The sequence below is a fragment of the Ornithorhynchus anatinus genome, chromosome 3 (assembly GCF_004115215.2).
Source record: "Ornithorhynchus anatinus isolate Pmale09 chromosome 3, mOrnAna1.pri.v4, whole genome shotgun sequence".
In the NCBI taxonomy this organism is placed as follows: Eukaryota; Metazoa; Chordata; class Mammalia; order Monotremata; family Ornithorhynchidae; genus Ornithorhynchus; species Ornithorhynchus anatinus.
In genome coordinates this window covers 117,209,259-117,230,617 of record NC_041730.1, presented here as the reverse complement: position 1 = coordinate 117,230,617, position 21,359 = coordinate 117,209,259, and the positions used below count along the sequence as shown (strand labels likewise).

At 41.9% G+C, this 21,359-nt stretch overlaps 1 protein-coding gene across 19 annotated transcripts in view; it reads right to left on the bottom strand.

Annotated features, from left to right (window-relative positions):
• KCNMA1 (potassium calcium-activated channel subfamily M alpha 1) overlaps positions 1 to 21,359 on the bottom strand; it is an 879,166-nt gene that overhangs the window by 196,782 nt on the left and 661,025 nt on the right. For all 19 annotated transcript variants that reach the window (XM_029059250.2, XM_029059251.2, XM_029059252.2 and 16 more), the window contains exon 14: positions 18,933 to 19,088. In XM_029059250.2, the coding sequence (XP_028915083.1) occupies positions 18,933 to 19,088 (156 nt within the window). The remainder of the gene's footprint in view (positions 1 to 18,932; positions 19,089 to 21,359) is intronic.

Sequence of the window (21,359 nt, the reverse complement as noted above, 5' to 3'; positions counted from 1 at the left end):
CAAAGTGCATAGGTGATGTAGAAGGGAGGGCAAACAGAGTTAGGGGAGGGCTCTGCCCTCTTCAAATTGTACTATACTAAAACCTGTCTGGATCATCATCCTTAAACATTTTTCTGCTCACTTCTCTATCCTACTCAAAACCTTCAAGAGTTGTCCATTTTCCTCCACACCAAACATAATGCTCCTGACCTTTTAAGTTAAGCAGGAAGTGTTGGCTCTCTAGAAGGCCTCCTCCCCACCACTCTTGTTCAGCTTTGGTAGTTCCAGTGAGAGAGGCTGCACCCGGAGACAAGGCCGACAAGGGCCTGAAACAAGTATGAACTGCTTTTTGAAGTTGTGGTTTCTTAATCTCCACTTTACAGATAAGGTAACTGAGGCACAGAGAAGTTAAGTGACTTGCCCAAGATCACAAAGCAGACCAGTTGTGCAGTTGGGATTAGAACCCAGGTCCTTCTGACTCCCAGGCTCATGCTCTATCTGCTAGGCCACTGTGCTTCTTGCTTTGGGTTGGGGTGGATAAAGGAGGCTGATGGGCAACTTGCAGGGATTGGTGGGAGGAAGATTCAGGGACATGAGGTGGGGCCATATGGGGGCTGTGGGGAAATAATCTATGAGGAGAAGGAAGAGAAAGTTTAAAGAGGAGAGATAGGATTACCCTATTGCGAGGAAGAATTACCCAAAAGAGTTGACATGCCTATTTTACCTCCAGTGAAGTATTGTGTTGGACCCAGGAAACTGAGCTAGTGCCACAAAGAAGGCTAGTGTTGTAAGGTTGGACAGTTGAACCACCATATAACAAAAGTTACAATCATCTTCACTTTAAAAAAATCATAAATTGAAGTTGGTCTAGATTCCTTGGGGAAATCTACTTTTCAGGCTAAAAATGACCAAAAGCAATGGGAATTAGAATTTACTTTCATTTTACCTCTTATCTCATTTCAAGTCACCTACTGATGATTTAATTATTGTACACAGCACAAGACAACTTCATCTGAATAATATTTCCTGCGTGGTTCAGTGGAAAGAGCATGGGCTTTGGAGTCAGAGGTCATGAGTTCGAATCCCAGCTCTGCCACTTGTCAGCTGTGTGACTGTGGGCAAGTCACTTCACTTCTCTGTGCCTCAGTTACCTCATCTGTAAAATAGGGACTAAGACTGTGAGCCCCATGTGGGACAACCTGATTCCCCTGTGTCTACCCCAGCGCTTAGAACAGTGCTCTGCACATAGTAAGCGCTTAACAAATACCAACATTATTATTATTTAACCTCTGAGTTCATTTGCAATGTGGCAATTCTCAACTGCTGCCTTTTTCAGATTGCATTCGCTGAAAAACACTAAAGATTACAGATTTCCAAAAACTCTCAATGAAATGTCAATTAAAACAAATAACGCTCTTGGTTGATGGTATGCCAGATAACCGGTTGCCTAGGCATTGGATGAGTAAATAAACAATTTCTAAAATGAATTTCATTGGTGGATGTAAACCAAAGCTCTTATTCCCAGATGAGTGGGCTGCAGACTATCAAGTCAGATTTTGTACATTAAGTGTTTGAAAAAAAAAATCACCATACCTGAACCATGACATATTTCAGACCAGGATTAACATAACTTTAAAGGACTTACCACACACATAGAGGGGCAAGAGTACAACATTTCTTCTCTCAGAATCATATTTGAACCAATGTAGAGACAGATTAATTGAAACAGACTTCTGATGCCCCTTTTCTTTGCTCCAACAAGGATAAATAAGTTTCTTATAATGCTATGACTGTCTTTTAGGGTTATCCCCACCATAAACTGACAGAGAGGACTCCATAATTACCTTTTGGCTCTGTTTTTTAGAAGAGATTCTTCAAATTGCTGGGAACATTGCACCAATCGGAAGTAGATTTCAATTTGCCAGGGTTTTTACTGTGTGTGTGTGTGTGTGTGTGTGTGTGTGTGTGTGTGGGTGTGTGTGGGTGTGAATCCCCAGATGGTATCAAGGGAAGGTAAATTTGTTACCTATATTTAGTACAGGAATTATGTCCTTTTCCCTCACCTACAAAGTTGGTCTACAACTTTGAGGCCTTGTGTTCAACCTGAAGATTCATCTGGTGCTCACTTTACAATAGGACAATTTCCTGAAAGGCTTAAACTGAAGTCTGAGGTTTCTTACTTAGAGGAGAGTGACCAGCTAGTCTCCATTTTTAAACAGAAAATTCCACTGCCCTTCATTTCTATCTGGATTCGATTTTGCCATCCGAGAGGCTGAAGTGGGCGTTCAGCCGGCCATCTCGCTAACTGATTCTGTTTCAGTGACAGCAGATTTGTAACTTAAGTCTCTTACCTCTATACAGTATAGGCTAATAAAATTTGAGTCCAAGAGCCTAGATTTCAATTCAGAGCAAAGGTCTCACTGTAAACTTTGCCTTGTTGGCTATACACAGCTATTGTGAGAGAGAACATAAATCCGACCTGTTTTAAGTAGTGGGGTGTCTAGGAAGGCATATTGGTTATTTCTAAACCGGGCATCAAACGTTCAACTTAGGCTTTATCATGTTTTCATAGATGTCTGTGTGGATTATCATTGTTTAATAAGAATTTTCCCAAAAAGTTGATGATTAAGGCTTATGGAGCATCGCCCCGGGCCCACCCAAAAGGCATTCCTTGGCTCAGAGGTAGCAACTGTTAAAATGATGGGGGGGAATCTTCAAGTGCTGGTTGGGGTGGGTCAGAATCTTCAGTATTGAAAAACTTAGTAAAAATATAGCATTGCATTATAATTACCATAATCACTGTCTCCACTTTGAATGGACCAAAATATATCCACTTTTGTTTAAATAACCTCTGAATGAACAAAATGAATGATAGACTAATCTGGGAAAGGATTCAAAACAGGGTTAAAAGATAGTAATCTAAGAGTAATCATTTTGGCAATTCATCTAACCCGGGACTGTAAATGAGTTCCTGGTGGTTGAATCTGTACATATCATATTGATTAAATAAATTAAAATCCATCTTGATATTATCAGAAATAATTTTCTTATTTCCTTCTTTCTGAAGCCAATTTCTCAAGAAATTACATCAGTCTTTGCATATCACTTTCTTCTCCACTGTTTGCCTGTACTTCATTGAGTTGCCTCACTTTAACATTCAGAGCACTTGGCAGAAATCGCATCCTGTCAACACCCACTACAGGAAACAAACTAAATGAAACCAGAAATCATTCATCATTCATTCACCATCTACTGAATATCCAGTGTGTGGATAGCTGTCTGGCATCAATTGTAATTTTTACCTGGGCTCATGAAGGAGATAGATAACTTAAAGCATGTCCATGCGTCCAAATTCAAGGAATGCATTTTTAACTTTTATTGTAAATTTCCCAGTTGCCTAGTACAGTTCTCTGCATACAGTAGGTGGTCAATAAATGATGTTGTTGATGGGGAGGAGGAAGGAGTCTGTGCATCAGGAAGAAGCAGCAGCTGTTCAGGATATTGTTCTGCACACAGTAAGTGCTCAATGAATACAACTGAATGAATGAATGAGTGAATGACTGAGCGGACATTATTTCAAATTATTTGTTCAGTTCCCTGCTTCTTCCATTAATAGGGAGATGTGAGTGGTCAGAGTGGGTCTCTGCCTACTGATTCCACCCAAATACACACTGGATTATCACTTAGGATTCCAAGGATAAATTCTTTGGAAGTTTAGCACTGTTGAAGGGCTTCTAAAGTATAGTCTGCTGAATGCCAACACTTGACATTATCACTATTATTATTGTTACATAATAATAATTAATAATTGTGGTATTTGTTATGTGTTTACTCTGTGCCTGGTGTCCTAAGCACTGGGGTGGACACAAGCAAATCCGGTTGTTCACGATCCCTGTCCCACATGGGGCTCACAGTCTTAATCCCCATTTTATGGATAAGGTAACTGAGACTCAGAGAAGTGAAGTGACTTGCCCAAGGTCACACAGCAGACAAGTGGTGGAGCCAAGATTAGAACCCACAGCCATTGGCCATGCTGCTTTTTTTGAATATACCACCTGAAGCTGCTACTCATGTTTAGGGTTGGGTAGAGAGGCAGGTTCCTGAGTTAATTACGAGAGGTAAATTCATTATGATAGAGGCACAGGTTCTTGGTACAAGCCTCCAACTGCCTCATCTCTCCATCTCGGCCGAACATACCATTATCAAAGTGCTGGGTGGAGGGTAGTACTTTACAAGTGCCCAGTACGTGCTCTGCACACAGTAAGTGCTCAATAAATACAATTGAATGAATGAATGAATGATTCGCAGGCCACTGGAAGATGAATTCACAGATGGGAGAGAAAAGAGTATTAGACCATGAGAAGGAGTCTGGCCTAGTGGAAAGAGCACGGGCCTGGGAGAGAGAGGACCTGGGCTCAAACCCCGGCTATGCCAATTGCTTGCTGTGTGACCTTGGGAAAGTCATTTAACTTCTCTGCACCTCAATTCCCTCAACTGTAAAATAGGGATTAAATGTGAGACCCAATGAGACATGGACCATGTCCAGCCTGATTTGTTTCTATCTATTCCAGTGCTTAGCATAATGTCTGTCAAATAACATTTAAAACAACAACAACAACAGGCAGTTCATTCTCATAAGTTGGGGTCATTTTTGCCCAAATTTATACTATCTCCAAGTCCTGATTCTTTCTCCTGCTTGGACTGTGAGCCTCATGTGGGACCTTATTGTGCTGTATATACCCCAGTGTTTAGGAAAGTGCTTGACACATACTAAACAAGTATCAATTATCATTATTATTATCTGAGGTTTGGATTTTCCCATTTCTCTTCACAAATGCAGCTTCCTTACTGTAGAATCCCTGGTTTTAGCTTTGCCCAATCCAACAATTCTACATAGAGTACATACACACAGTCATTTTTGCTAAAGTTTTAACTGATTCTTTTTTAGTCAATTTCCTCTTCAAGAAGGGTTCAGTCACTCTCGCTTGCAACTTGATTCCAATTAGAGCTCCTTGGCACTTCCCAGCGGACAGTGTGATGTGCTAAAAATTGTTTTGACGCTATTGGACAGACTTTGTTCAAGGATCTCTTTTTTGTGATTGCTCCATTTTATTTGACTACAAACAGCATGTGGGTGACAGTCCACCTTGTAAATATTCCTTACTCTTGTCTCTCTGTCCTCCAACTCCTTTTTCAGACTCGACCATCCAGCTGGCATCTCTCTGGACCCTAATCCACTGGATCCCAGTTTCCCCATCTCCAAAGCCTTCTTAAAACTCCTACTCCCCCAGGAAGTCTTCCCCAATTAATTCACAGGATGCCAGTTACATGAAGCCAACAGCCATCCTTCACATTGATCTATTTTATCTTATCCTCAGCATATATGTATATTGAGTTTCAGATTTTTTTCACTTATTTCACCCAAACATTTTTGTGCTTCCTGTTATTATGTCTTTGTTCTTCCTCCTTTTCCCACTCTTTATAACAAATTTTTGTCCGCCTATAGCCACTGTTTTATTTTAAGCTCCTTGAAGGCAGTGACCATATATGTGTCTTAAGTCTGTTATAATCTTTCAAGCGTGCTTTGCATTCATTCAATAGACATTCACTGAAAACAACTGATGATGATGATGAAAACTGATGGACTGAAGCTAAAAGTAAGATATAGCACTTGGAAAACGTAGGAAAGAGTCAAATTACACAAGCTCTGCCATCAAAGAACTACAGAATGATGGATCTGTAATCTCTCATCCCAACTGCCCCTCTTTGTAGGTAGTAGGAGGTGTTCCATCAGATATGAGAGCTTTAACATTCATCATGACTCTAACTTGGGGGCAGTTCATTAGACGTTGGTGCAAGAGACCACATTTCTCTTATCGACCAGTTAAATATTCTTCTCGGGCTTCCTTCTCACTGATGGAAGGTACGTTGAGGAGATCACTCAAGTGTTCTTGTCATTTCTTCAGGATTCCCTTCTTGTCTAGGATGGGTGCTGGGGCAGCTCTATTGGTTTGCACTGTCTTGGATCTCTTTAGTTGGAATGTTGCATTACTTGTTCTAAAAGCCACAGTGTAGGTTTTAATAAACATACTATGTCACTGTCAAGAGAAGTTGTCATAAGTTCTTTGATCTAACAGTCATCCTCATCAAACAAGCTCTGGGATTGTCTGCTAAACAAGGCTACAGTTTTAATTGCTGCCGGGCAGGGAGTATCTTGCAGCTATGCCTAGTAGCGGTTATGAAACAAAACGGAGTGCTTCCTTTTCTTTCCTTACAAATTCAGAGGTTCTTCACTCTCTAAGGTATTGATATCTTGCCTCTATAGAGGCCAGTTGTGCTCCCTTATTTCATCCCTACTGAAAGTTTGTGATTATTAAATAATGATCCCTCCATCAGTCAGCAGCTCTCAAAGCAGCAATGATGGAAACATAATTCAGGACATATTGATGGAAAATGATATAGCAAATAAGGAACCACTGCTTAGAAGTGGGACATATCTGAGGTATTTTCTCTTACTTAACAACAGAATACTTTGTAGATGACTACAAATTGATTTTTAGTAAAGCCACTGAGTGAAATCATGTGGACAATGATTCTTTTCAAATTTCAGTATCATTGTATTTTCACTGAAATATATTTGGCAATCACTTTCAGTGAGTATTGTTATCAATAATAATCATATTTATTCAATGCTTACTATAGACCAGGTGCTGTACCAAGCACTTGAAGATCTAAAGTAATCAGATTGGACACAGTCCCTGTCCCACATGAGGCTATATTGATGCCTGTTTGCTTGTACTGATGTCTGTCTCCCCAGCTCTAGACTGTGAGCCCATTTTGGGCAGGGATTGTCCCTCTTTATTCCTTACTGTACATTCCAAGTGTTTAGTACATAGATTGAGATGAATCTATCTAGACCTCAGAGTGTTTCTTTACCAATTTTGGGTTTGCGGCTTGTGTTGATAATAGTAGGAGAAAGTTTCTGTTTAAAAGCGATATGTAGGGTAAAATGCTCACTGATGCCTCTTGGGAAGTTTGGTAATCTTGATATAGCAATTATCTGTTGTATCCAGGGGTCTTCCCACACAAGAAGGAAAGCCAAAAGAAGGAACATTCAATACCTCTGAAATTCATCAGGAATTTTGTCTTTCGGGTAGTGTTTCAATATTGGTCCCATCCATGGTTAGCTTGAGTTCAAAATATGTTGTCCTCCTTTGTTTGTGAATGTTGTTCATATTTCATTGCACTTTGTTTTTTTTATTATTGTCAATAATAATAATGATAATTGTGATATTTGTTAAGTGCATACTATGTCCCAAACACTGTACTTAGCTCTGGGGTGGATACAAGCAAATTGGGTTGGATACAGTCCCTGTCACACATGGGGCTCATAATCTTAATGCCCATTTTATAGATAACAGGCACAGAGAAGTTAAGTGACTTGTCAAAAGTCGTACAGCAGACAAGTGGAGGAGCAGGATTAGAACCCAGGTCTCCTCTTGGGCTGGGAACCCAGTACTCCCAAGCCCTGCTCTATCCACCAGGCCATGATACTTCTTACAAAAGACAGCCTTGTTTCCAGCTGGTGGGTCCCCCTTACTAGTATTGATATCGGTCAGTGGTATTTATTGAACACTATACTAGTACTTGGGAAAGTACAATATTCAACCATTCATTGAATCATATTTCTTTTGTGCTTACAGTGTGCAGAGCACTGTACTAAGCACTTGGAAAGTACAATTCAGCAACAAAGAGAGACAATCCCTGCCCACAATGGGCTCACAGTCAAGGAGGGGGTACAATATAACAGTTAATAGACGTGTTCCCTGCCTACAAGGACCATAATGTCCAAGAAGACATCAGATGACTTTTATGTCTGGTGTTCTTTTTTAACACCTGGCACCTCTTTAGCTCAAAAGTGCTGCCTATGTTCAAAGCGATTGGGTAAAGGAATACAATCTCTCTGTACTAAAGACAGGAGTCAGAGACAGTAGGCAAGCAGGGTGCGTACACACACACCAACACATACACATGCAATTAGTTTACAAAAAGTTTCTTGAGAAACAGTGTGCCCTCCTGGAAAGAACACAAGCCTGGAAGTCAGAGGAGCTGGGTTCCAATCCTAGCTCCACCACTTGATTGCCTTGTGACCTTAGGAAAGTCACTTAACTTCTTTGTGCTTCAATTACCTCATTTGTAAAATGGGGATTAAGATTGTGATGCCCATGTGGGACATGGACTGTATTCTACCTGACTTTCGTAATAACCTAATTCTTAGTATAGTGCCTGGCACATAGTAAGCTCTTATAAAAAAAGCAAAATGGCAGTTGCCTTGTTAAAATCACATCTCCTCCAAGAGGCCTTTCCTGACTAAGCCATCATTTACCCTACTCCTTCTCCCTTCTGTGTCACCCTTGCACTTCAATTTTTACCCTTTAAGCACTGGATATTCACTCCACCCTCAGATCCCTCACACTTAGGTATATAACCATAATTGATTTCAGTGCCTGTCTCCCTCTCTAAAATGTAAGCTCCTTGTGGACATTTAACTTAGTTTACACATCTGGTATATGACTCAAGAGCTTAGTCCAGTGCTCTGCAAACAGTAAGTGCTCAATAAATACGATTGACACCCACTCCTGAAAGATTTAATAAGGCTACTGCCCCTTTCCCAAGTCACTCTATCTTCTTTCATTGGAAGGGGTACAGTCTGTGATGTTTCTTACCACTTACTGAGGTCAGAAGCCCCATTTCTAACACTGAGATTATACTGTTCTAGGCAATTTACAGATAGGGTAGAGGCTCTTTGGCTCAAGACGACTGCACTCTAAGATTTATCCAGTAGCTTGCTATCACAATCCAATGACTCTCTGATTTCACCCTCCAAAAGCATAGGAAATATTTGAGCTGTGTGTGGTCTAGTAAAAGGAGCACATGCCTAGGAGTCAGAGGACCTGGGTTCTAATTTCAGTTCTGTCGCTTGCCTAGTATGTTACCCTGAACCAGTCACTTAACTTCTACACGCCTCATTTATAAAATGAGCATTCAATACATTTTCTCTCCCTCCTACTTAGACTGTGAATCAATATTGGGCAGGGACTTTGATCTGATCATCTAGAATGCATCCCAGCACTTAGTACAGTGCTTGGCATATACTAAGTGCTTAACAAATGCCACAGTTATCATTATTACACTCTGTTAACTAGTCCTGCCCCTCTAGGCTAGCAGGAAATGCTAAATGCCCACCCCACCTTTATGATAGCAGTCTTTTTACAAGATGCCCATTCTACAGATAGTAATTATTTAGGCACTCCTACATAATTAATATTTACTCAGTTTAGGGCATGAATTCCAACAACGGTTATACACCAGAGTTCTGTACTTGATCCAGGAACAACTACCAATTCCCCATCTGGCATGGCGCATTAGGCTCATTCCCAAGGTTACCATGTCCCTGAAACACAGCTATAAAATTCCCTGGCTCTTTGGTCACCTTGTCCACAAGTCCTTAAAACTATCAATTGATAGTATTAATAGCACTGTACTAAGCACTAGAGAGAGTAGTTCCTTCGTAGTTCACTCTGCTGAATCCCACCCTCCCTGCTGACCTCCCCACCACCTCTCTCTCCCCATTTCACTCCATACTTAACTCTGGATCGATTTTCTAAAATAAAATTAGTCCACATCTCTAATCCTCAAAAATCTCCAATGGTTGTCCATCCACAGAAACCTCCTTACCATTGGCCTTAAGGCACTCAGTCAGCTCTCTCTAGCCTTACCTCACTGATCTCCAACCCAACCACAATCCAACATACATACTGCCCTCTTTGAATGTCAGCGTAATTACCGTACCTAGTTCTTGTCGTTCTTGCCACCAATCCCGTCCTCATGTTCTCTCTCTCTTTGGAAACTCCCTCACCTTTCACTTAAGCCAGATCACTATTCTCCCCACCTTTAAAGCCCTACTAAAATCTTATCTCCTTTGAGAGGTTTTCCCCAAATACATCCTCATTTTGCCCATTCATGCTCCCTTCTGAGTTGCCTAGGAACTCTGATCTCACTCCTTCAGTATTTGATATTCACCTCGGTCCTACAGCATATATGTCCATATCCTTACACCCTCCTATTTTCCCTAGTGGTAATTCATTGTAACATCCATTTCCCCGTCTAGACCATAATGTCCTTATAGGCTGGGTTTATGTCTATCAACTCTATTCTGTTGTACTCTCCCTAACGCTTGTACAAGCTCGGCACACAATGAGCACTCAATAACTACCATTAATTGATGGATTCCGGTGAATACCCATTTACTTTGTAAACATTTTCTCAGGTATCTTGGGAAGCCACTTGGGCCAGGGAGTCAGAGGGCCTGGGTTCATTCATTCAATAGTATTTATTGAGCACTTACTATGTGCAGAGCACTGTACTAAGCTCTTGGAATGTACAAATCGGCAACAGATAGAGACAGTCCCTGCCCATTGACGGGCTTACAGTCTAATCGGACTGTATGGATTCTAATCCTGGCTTTGTTACTTGTCTGCTATGTGAACTTGGACAATCACTTAGCTTCTCTATGGCTCAGTTACCTCATCAGTAAAATGAGGATTAAGACTGTGAGCTCCATGTGGGACATGCACTGTCTCCAACATGATTATCTTGTATCTACCCCAGTGCTAATTACAGTGTCGGACACAATGTAAACCCTGAACAAATATCATGGAGAAAAAACCAAAAACTAATTTGAGTACTACAGCTGAAGACACCAGGTGAGTTAGTGACAAGTCATGGAAAACTGATTCCTTTTGAGATGGGTCAGTCAGTCAATCGTACTGATTTATTCAATTGTATTTATATAGCACTTACTGTGTATAGAGGACTGTACTACGCACTTGGAAAAATACAGTAAAACAACAGACACATTCCCTGCCCAAAAGAAGTTTAAGAGTCTAGAGGATCCTGGTGAGTGAGCAGTTTTATGCTCTAGAAACTCCTTAGTTTGTCAATCAATCAAGCAATCAGTGGTATATTTTCAGCACTTACTATGTGCAGAGCACTATATTAAGGGCTTGGGAGAGTATTGAACAACAAAATTAGCAGCTGGCCTGGAGTATATCTGCCCCTTGGCAAGCAGCAGTTTGGGGAGTTCCATAAGCCAGAAAGAAGAGAGGCTAGGAAGAGAAACTATGGCAGAACCAAGATTGGTCTCACCGTTTCTTGAAAGCCACATACCCATCAAGGGAATTTTGAGCCGGTAGGTCCAGTGTCTCTGAATAGTAAAGGCTCTGGGTTCATCCTAGCCCATCCAGGCTCCCTGTCTCCCAGTTTTAGCCCTAATCAGCACCTGCCTGGGCTCCTCTCCTCTCTTTTTATGGGCAAACAAAGCAATGGATCCGGGATCCTGAAAACCAAAGCAGCCCAGTATTCCCCACCCCATTACTTACATGAGTGCTTATGTTGTTTTATTAAACACAAAGAAAGCAATATTGTGCAAGAAAATATTCACAAAGGCAAAACTTTAAGGGCCACAGAGGAAAATTACAGGAGAGTCTGGACCCCTCATCCCTAGGACCCTATACCCCATGCTTGATCTGCAGGCCCCCGCAGTGGTATTCATTCACAAGTGAAAACCACAGCCTCTCTCAGGCATCTCTCAATGATCTGGAATTTGGGAAGGATTCCTTTGACTGTGATCAAGACTTCCCCTGGATAATTTTACTTGGTGATTTTCCCTTCCTGCTTCCCCTCAGAAGATTGTTTTTCGGGCTTCCATTCCATCTATTACCTAAACTTATTCCCTCTGGATCCAACTCCCTGTTTACTGCCGTCTTCGTTCTGTTACTGTTTCGCTCCACTGTGCTCCATCCTTTTCATTCCCTCCCAAAGCTTGTTGGACTTATTAGCTTTCTTACATACCCCTTAGCAAGCCATTTATCACTGCACTCATTCAGCCTGTTTCAGTTCATAGCACAAACTTTCACATTTGCTTCTGAATTTTAGGATGTTCAAGCTGAGAGGCAGAAGGAGTTAGCCAAGGAGAATGCACCTGGCTTCAGAGCTGGGCACCTCGCTTCCATCCTTGAGACTGTAAGCTCATTGTGGGTAGGGAATATGTCTGTTATAGTGTTATACTGTATTCTCCCAAACCCCTTAGTCCAATGCTCTACACACAGTAAGCTCTCAATAAATATGATTGATTGATTGACTGATACTTGTCTCCAGCAATAAACTGTCCCTGTTGCTTTGGGGCAAGTGACTTAATTTTCTCAAATCTGCCTTTCAATCTGATAATAGGAAGGATCATAATATTCACCCCAACCTACTCTCCAGCATTCACTGACATACTATTAGGGTCCTACTGTTTATGTATTTCTTAGCCAACCAGATCACCTATCACGCAGCTGTCTGCAAATGCACTGATCAACAAAACACCGGGCCTGAATGCACCAACCCAATCTTAGCAACCTCTCTGTCATTTATAAACTCTTCAGAGCATATAAAATGTTGTCATGCCCTTGAAAGTGCTGACTGCAGGCTTGAAAATTTTGTCCAACCAAACTTAGAGCATATATTAATACCTTCATACTATGTTTATTGGCTGATTGCCTTTAATGTGTGATGGAATCCCAAATTCTGGAGTTTATTTTTTTTGTCACTTACCAGTTGTATTTATTGAGCACATACTTTGTGCAGAATATTGTTCTGAACACTTGGGAAAGTAAAATATGACAGAGTTGGAAGCACATTACCTGACCATAAGAACCCTCCTGTCTAGAAGGGGAGACAGTCTTGGATATAAATAAATTACAATTTGGTACAAAAGTGCTGTGGGGCTGAGGATGGGGGTGAATAAAGGGGGCAAATCTAATTGCAAGGAAGATACAGAAGGGAGAGGAGGAAGAAAAAAGGAGAGCTTTTAAGGCTTGCAGAGTGAGGAAACTGGCCATTTGTCAGACATGAAGGGGGAGGGAGTTCTAGGCCAGATGCAAGATGTGAACGAGGGGTCGGCAGTGATTTAGAGCATGGAGATGCATAACTAGTTAAGACGTGTAAACCTGGAAGGGTGAGAATTGGTGTAACGATTCAATTAGAGCTGAAATTAATCTTCTGAATATTAGAGAACTGTTTTGTTCCCCCTCCCTCAGATCAAAATAATCTTCAGCTTGTATTTTGAAATGGATTAAACAACTCTGCGAAGCTATTGGCCAAGGGGCCTGGAGGAAGGTGAGAGCAGAGTATTTAGGCCGTTAACTCCTCGAGGGTGGGGATCGAGTCTACCATCTCTTTTGTATTGTTTAGTGCTATGTATGTAGACAGCGCTCGAAGAATGTCATTGATTGATAGGCTCCATCATTTCCAGTGCCAGATTTTGACATGGAAGATTTTGACAAGCATGCCTCTTGCTGCTTCTCATTTGTAATATGAGAAGAGAGAGGCTCATCTAATTTGAATAGGAATCTTAGAGGCTTCACATCTTATAATTTATAAAAAGTTTTAAGATCTTCACCAAAAATTGCCATGCAGAGTAAAGTAAATGTACTTAACCTAGAGTCTGATATAAATACGTTGCTTTTTTAAAAGAGTTCTAGCTGTGAATGACTGGATATTAGTTTGAGAGAGACTCACAAAAGTGAAAAGAGAATCTTAGAAAAGTCTTGTTTTGCTTTTGACCTGAGACCTGTTCATGAAGATAGGGCCTTTTATTCCAATTACATTACATTTTCCTGCAAGATAGAAAAATAAATTTGCTGCTACTTTACTAGTTTATGTCATTAAAACCTTTAATGTGTAACTGTGATTTCTTCTTTGTCAGCAAGCACACGGTCTTTATGCTCCCACTGCACGTTACGTAACCTTTCTCCAAGGCCCTTCCTTTTGTTCCTTTCAGTGCCAATAGCAAAATAAAAGATTCCATATGTGATTACAGCCATAAAACCAAAAGGAAAATATTAGACTCAAATATAACATTTTGGGGTTTCTAAGTTTGTTTTACCTTTAATGCTGGGCAGACAGTTTACACAAATCATTTTGCTGCAAAGTAAGGTATAATAAGTTAAATGTGCTCCTTGTCACCATCAATCATGTACATTTGTCTTTGATTGGCCAAACGTTTAGGACACATTAAGTGACTTTCTAATCATGTTGAGAGGGAGAAAACAGGGGTGAAAGTTTTCATATTTTTATACAGAAATTTCATTAACATTTTCTGGCAATCTCTTCAGATTTTCTCTGGGGTTTTTTGTTAATTGATGCTTTCCTGGAGTGTTTGTAAAAGTCAGAGAGCTCTGCAATTCAATGTACTAGAGATTAAAAGGGCTCCCAGGGAAAGCAACTCCTATTTCCCTACTTGTGGAAGAATCCATGAATTGTAATCGCCATACACCTATGGAGGACGGCAGGTTTCCTTTAGGATGGAGAGGTAGCAAAGGGTAAGTTCCATCAAAAGATTTTCTCCTTCACTTGGCAATGCTTTTTCTGAAGCAGAAATCCAAAAGGACATAAGGAAGAGGATGAGGAGGAAGAGGATGGAAAGAGATGTTCACGATTGCAATGAACTGAATGTGACGTTAGATTTCAGCAAATTCATGCCAATTCGCGGGTGTTTATTTTGCTCCCTAAGTATGTTTAAACAAAGAAGTGACGGGCATCTCTGGCAACAATACATCCAGTGGGAATTGGCTTAAACCAATGCTAACCAGGCCCCCTTTCTTATGTTTTATCAAAACAGTGTAATTTAGCAGGAGGGCCCTTTCTGGGGCAATTTCTGAAGTCACTCAATGAACCAATATCCCGCTATTCATGGACAAACATTTTCTATTGTGCAGGACTATCTGGCCCGGGAAGGCACCAAAGGGGTAAGCTAAACAATCAGAATTAATGGTCCAAACAATATTAATAGAAAGCTAAGTGTGGATTTGAATAGAGTTCTGTTTCCCATCACTGAGAAAGGCATCTTATCTGGCAGTACAAATCAGCCCAGTCTAGTTCTAAGCTTCTACTGTGCTCCGAGGCCATTTGGCATGCTCCTACACAATCTAATAGACTAAAGGTGATGAAAACAATCCCTTGGCATTTCTTACTTTAGTAATTATCTAGACTCTGTTGCACCGTACTCTCCCAGGCACCTCGTACAGTGCTCTGCACACATTAAACGCTCAATAGATACCACTGATTGATTAATAATCGTGTCAGAGCATTCTGGGTAGCTGAAACATTTCAAAGTAGAGTTGACATCTTCGTTGAACTGATATTAACCAATATCCAAGGTGAATAACTTCCTCTCCAACTTTCTCAAAATAGTGAAACTTGCCTGCCTTCTTCAGGCTTGTCTTGTTCTGATTTATAATTTAAGCCTAGTACATAGTAACTATGTCTTCCCTTGTGATTATTGTCATTGTTGCTTATTACTTTTATTTTTTAACATTTATTGAGCTACAAAGTCCTTTCAGCAACAGAAAAACAAAGAGGTTCCTGCCCAGCGGGATTTAAAGTACAGCCTGTACTCAAATGCTAAATAATAGTAATGATCTCTAGTGGATAAAGAATGCCTCACTTTCTCTTCTAAATGGTTGCCGGGCTATGTTGAAGGACTGATGGGTCCTCTGCCAGAGGGGTTGTGAGTCAGTAGTGAGTGAAACAATTTCTGTAAACAGGAATCCATTTAGTAATTTTCCCCCAAAATAACATAGAAGGCTTTGTGATCATTTGGGATTAGAAGGCACCAAATCCAGGATATAAGACTCATTATTGTTGTGCTTGTTGTGACTTCAAGGGAACCCTCTGAGCTGGGATTTGGAGGTGCAAATACACAAACTAGAAAGCCTTTACATTCTACTTCATTTTTTTTGTTTTTTTTTTTAAAAAAAAACATCCTCACTATACAAATATTTCTAAGTTTCTGAAAATGGGAACAGGGATAAGGGAACAGTCAGACACTCACTCAATCATTAATGTGTGCAGAGCACTGTACTAAGGACTTAGGAGAGATGGATTTGGTAGACATGTTCCCTGCCCACGAGAAGCTTACATTCTAGAAAAGGAGCTTATAGTCTAGAGGTTAATGTCTAAGAACTGAATTTGGAGGGCCGAATAACTGGGATGAGAAAGCAACCCCCAAAATGAAGGAAGGACCTGGATATTGGGCTAAAGGAATCTGTGAATTGATTGATTGATCGATTGATGGAACTGTGTCTCTGGAAGGGAAATGTTTTCCCACTGACTCTACAATCTTGTCCCAGATCTGTCGCCTCACAGTGAGCATGGCTGCAGGGGATCCCCTGTACTTCAGGGGTCTTCAGTAAAGGATCACAGAAGCAGTTGAGAAATCAGCAGCTCTATTCATTTACTTGACCTGAGCCTCCAAGTACTATTCAGGCGTCCTCCAAATCAAGCATAGAACATGTAAAAGCAACCCCATTGGTGTACAAGCCTCATTTGGAACAATGTTAAACCACAGGTTACGTTAGAAGCAGCATGGCCTAGTAGAAAGGGCATGGGCCTGGGAGTTCGAGGACCTGGGTTTTAATCCTTACTCTGCCATCTCACTGCTGCATGACCCTGGCCAAATCATTTCACTTATCTTTGCCTCCGTTACCTTATCTATAAAATGGGAATTTAACTCCCTTTCTCCCTCCTATGTAGATTGTGAGCTTTGTGGGGGCCGGGAACTGTGTCTGTCTATCTTGTATCACAATTATTATTATTATTATTCTCTCTCAAACACACACATACAAAATAAACACACATACAGAAAGTAACTCTAGAGACCAGTTGCTCTTAGCCTAGTAGACATTCCAGCTCTCAAAAGGCAGTCAAAGTGGGGCTGGGTTGGGAACATTGAAATGTTATTGCCAAGAGAAGGAATCTTAGTGTGAAACACCAGCCCTACAGGATGAGTCATCGTGTACTAGAATAAAGGACGCATGAGTCTCCTGACAGCTCTTAACTAAAGAGGTAGAAACAAGACTTCTGGGTCATTAATATTATTGATACATAAATAATGATAAATCCCAATACAGATACTACTACTAACAATACTAATAGTAAAATGCATGGTATTTGTTGAGGTCCTACATTGTGCTAAGCACCGTACTGGGTTAGATACAAGATAATCAGGTCGAACATAGTGCCTGTCCCTCATCAGGCTCACAATCTAAATAGGAAGGAGAACAGGTATTCAGTTCCCATTTCACAGATGAAAAAACTGAAGCACAGAGAAGTTAAATGACCTGTCGAAAGTCCACACATCAGGTAGGTGGCAGAAGTGGGATTAGGACCCAGGTCCTCTGACTCTTGAGTCTTTGATCTTTTCACAAGGTCACACTGCTTCCCATTTGGAAAAGAACCTTCTAGAATCCACTTCTTAGAAGACTCATTCAGCAGGGCAAATACTCTTACTTCTTATAAACTAAAATGGCAGGGGAGTGTATATCTATGCATTCCTGCCATATAAATAGAGTCTCCCCAGTAACTCTTCCAAAGGAATTCAGACTTTCCTAAGTGAATCTCAACTGCCAAAAAAAAACAAAACACCCAAAAAAACATTCAGACAACTGCTGCCAGTTCCTGCCAGAGATAAATTTACCTCCACTCAACTGGTCACAGAGGAGGAGAATATAAAGGATTTACATTATTTGGGCAATATAAAGCCCTTATATTGAGGGGGCTGGGCCTACCAGCTCCTTCTTCTCACTAACCAGCACTACTAGGAACTGAATCTGGCATCAGTGAGGATGGAAAGCTTTTCCCCTTCTCATTCTCACATCCCATACCGTTTAGATCCCACACACAAATCCACTGCATGCAGCTCACTATAGGAGGGAATCCACAAGGGCTGGACTGGCCCAGTTCATTGAGATTCCAAGAAAATCCTAGCAGACTGGTCCCCATGTAGACTGGTCTGGGCTACATCTATGGGGGATGGGTTGAGGAATGGAGCTTGCCTGATCATCTCAAGAATAATTGCGCAGTAAAGTTTACTAAGCCAATGTGTCCCTGGATTTCCACCAACACTTGCCCATAAAAGGGCTACATGTTATATACCAGCATTCTCAGTCTCTTCAGCAGACAGAGGTCAAACACTGTTGACTATGTTTGAAGTGGACAAATTTCTTTCAGTTTCCAAGTGGGTCTATGTTGATGATCTCAACCGTCAATTTATGCTCTCTAGGCATGTGCAACACTCTCAGAAGTCCAAAACTAGCTCCACGATTTCGGTTCCAACATACTGTGTTGTCTCTGCTGAGGGGTAAATGGGCTAGGTTCTGTGTGTGAACGTTGGATTTTGAATGCATCCGAGCATATGTGGTGTGTCTTTCCTCCCCCCAGGTAGAATGGGTGGTCCCACAGCCAAGTCTGTGGGTGAGAAGAGTCAGGACTGACTGGCGGTGATGGGCAGTGGCTGGGGCAGACAGGGGTCTCAACCTGAAGGAGGGGGAGCATCATGATACTGTATGTTCAAATAACCATTGCATGTAAGCCCTGCCGGGTTCTTTGATTGTGAAGAAATAAATAAATGAATTATGTTGTTGGGGTTTGGGCTTCGGCTCAAACACATGGTCTGTATTTATTCGCACAGTGAGAGGTCCACCAGCCACTTGATGTAAAAGAGCAAAATGATAATTCTTTTCTTTAGGCGCTTCGGTGCCATATGGAATGCATATAAATCATATTTTTGTTTTAGCAGAGGCTTTGTTGATAGATAAACATGTGGTTTATCTAAAAAAAAGAGGGCTGTGCTTTGAACAATCATTTAATGGCCATGGATGTGCCAAATAAAAATAAAAACATAATTTTGAAAGAATCTGGCTTTCTGCCCAAATCCGTAACGAGGAATTTCTTCCTGACCAAAGTGGTTAATGCACGTCTATCTGTTTTGAGTTTAAGCCTTGCTCTCTACTCAACCCCACGACAAATTGAATCGCGAGCTAATGCGCTCTAATAAGATGAGACGTTACCTTTATGAATGACCTCATGGAGAAGAGGTTGGCGAGCATGGTGGAGAGGCCCTGCGCCAGGCAGCTCTGGGCGATGAATCCCAGCTTCAGTTCGGCGAGGCAGATCGCGTCATCTCCTTCTTTCCAATTCCAGCTTGGGATATTGAGCAGATGGGCCTGAGGAAACAAACAGAGAGGTACAGAGCCCTGCTTTTTAACTCTTTCAGGAAACGTGGCCAAGACCGAATGGCAGATTGGAAGTCGAACCCTCATATCCAGTGTTGCATTCCCTGCTGTTTGCGGAGCTGTAAGTAATAAGTGTTCAGCGCTTAGAACAGTGCTTGGCACATAGTAAGCACTTAACAAATACCATCATTATAGAAACTGTGGTATTAGTTAAGTGCTTACTGTAGGCCAGGCACTGTACTGAGTACTGGGGTGGATAAAAGCAAAGCAAGTTGGACACAGTCTTGTTCCACATGGGTCTTAACCCCCATTTACAGATGAGGTAACCTGATCACAGAGAAGTGAAGTGACTTGCCCGAGGTCACACAGCAGACAGGTGGCAGAGTTGGGATTAGAACCCACGACCTTCTGACTCCCAGGCCCCGGCTCTATCCACTACGCCTGGGTCCTTCTAGGTTGGGCCATATTAAGAGAGATGTCTGAAGAGGTGGAGTCCAGGATCTCATACTGACTGGGGCAGTGCGTGTGTTTTTTTTGGGGGGGGGGCATCAATCATGGCTTCCCCCTCCCAATTCCTAAACTGGTTTGGGATTGGGCAGGCAACACGCAGATCTGTCAGGGGCCAGAGTCATGGACGGTGGTTGCCGGGATCTAGCTGTGACTTTGGTTCTTGTCCATTCCCGTTGCGGGAGACTTCCTTAGATGCTCTTTCCTTTCTTCCTGGGACTGGATCATGAGCTCGGGAGGCACCAGTCCTGGCCACTCATCAGCCCTGGGCTTTCTGGCCACCCGTTAGCCCAGTCTGGGCCGCAACCATCCACTACCCTGGGGACCAATGCACAGCAGCAGTAAGTCATTCCCGCTAGCAGCAAAGGCCTAGGGCGGGGGGGGGGGGGGAACTCCAGGGAGAGGGTGGAGAAGGAGAAGGAGCTCCAAAGTATTGTACGGTGCTGGGTGGTCCAATTCCTGGGCATTTCATCTTCCTTCAGTCAAGATGTACAGGATGGGAATGTGCTACCCTGCTAGCCAAGCTCTGTGTTAGTTCTCCTGAGTTCCAGTAATATAAATGGGAGGGCGACCTCCCTGGAAGTGAAGAGAGTCCCTCCTCTAAACCCCAAATCCTAGAAGCCCACAGATGGAAAGGGTGGCCTTCCAGTTAAATAGAGACATTTCTCAGGATGATTCAGCTTGGCATAGTGGAAAGAGCATGAGATTGGAAGTTGAGACCCAGGTTCCAATCCCAACTCTGCCTGCTGTGTGAACTTGGGCTAATCACTTAACCTCACTCCGTCTCTGCTTTCTCATCTACAAAAGGAGGATAATATACCTGATCTCCTTATGATCCCTGCAGTCCTGACAAAGAGGAAACACAATAAATATCATCTATCATCACAACACTTGGATGATCTAAGGCACAGAGAATCGAAATGCCAAAATTCATTCAACTGTATTTATTGAGCGCTTATAGTGTGCAGAGCACAAAATGAAGAGCCAGGTGAGAAATTCTGCTCAGCATTTGATTCGCAAAGGACAGAGCATTATCACATTGTGAATTAGAGTCCCCGAGAGAGGAGGCCTGTATTCTCAATTTCTAGCTCCACCCATCCTGGTCCTGGTGTGTATTAAATGAATCCGGTGTGTTTTCAATCAATCTCTCAGTATTTGGTACAGTGTTCTCAATAAAGCCTATTGATTGAGTGTTTTCAATTAATCACTCAATCAGTAGAATTTGCTGAGAGCACTGTATTAAATGCTTGAGAGAGCACAATACAACAGAGTTGGTAAAAACGTTCCCCACCAACAGGGAGCTTATAGTCTAGGGGACGAGATGGACGAGAGGGTGGGGTGAATACCAAGTACTTAGAGGCTACAGATCCAAGTGTGTAGGTAATGCAGAAGGGAAAGTGAGTAGGGGAAATGAAGGATTAGTTGGGGGAGGCCTTTTCGAGGAGGGATTGGAATTTCAGTAGGGCTTTGAAGGCAAGGAGAATAGAGGTATGTCAGATATTATGGGGGAGAGAGTTCCAGGCCAGAGAGGATATGGACAAGGGGTTGGTGGTGAGATGGATGAGACTGAGGTACAGTGAGTAGGTTGGTGTTAGAAAAGCAAATTGTGCAGACTGGCCTGAAGTAGGAAAGACAGGAGTGAGTAAGCTTTAAAGGTGATGGAAAGGAGTTTCTGTTTTTCAGGAAGGTTGCTTCCATTTTCATAATTTAGGACTCAGGACCATATCAATCAATCAATGGTGTCCATTGGTCACT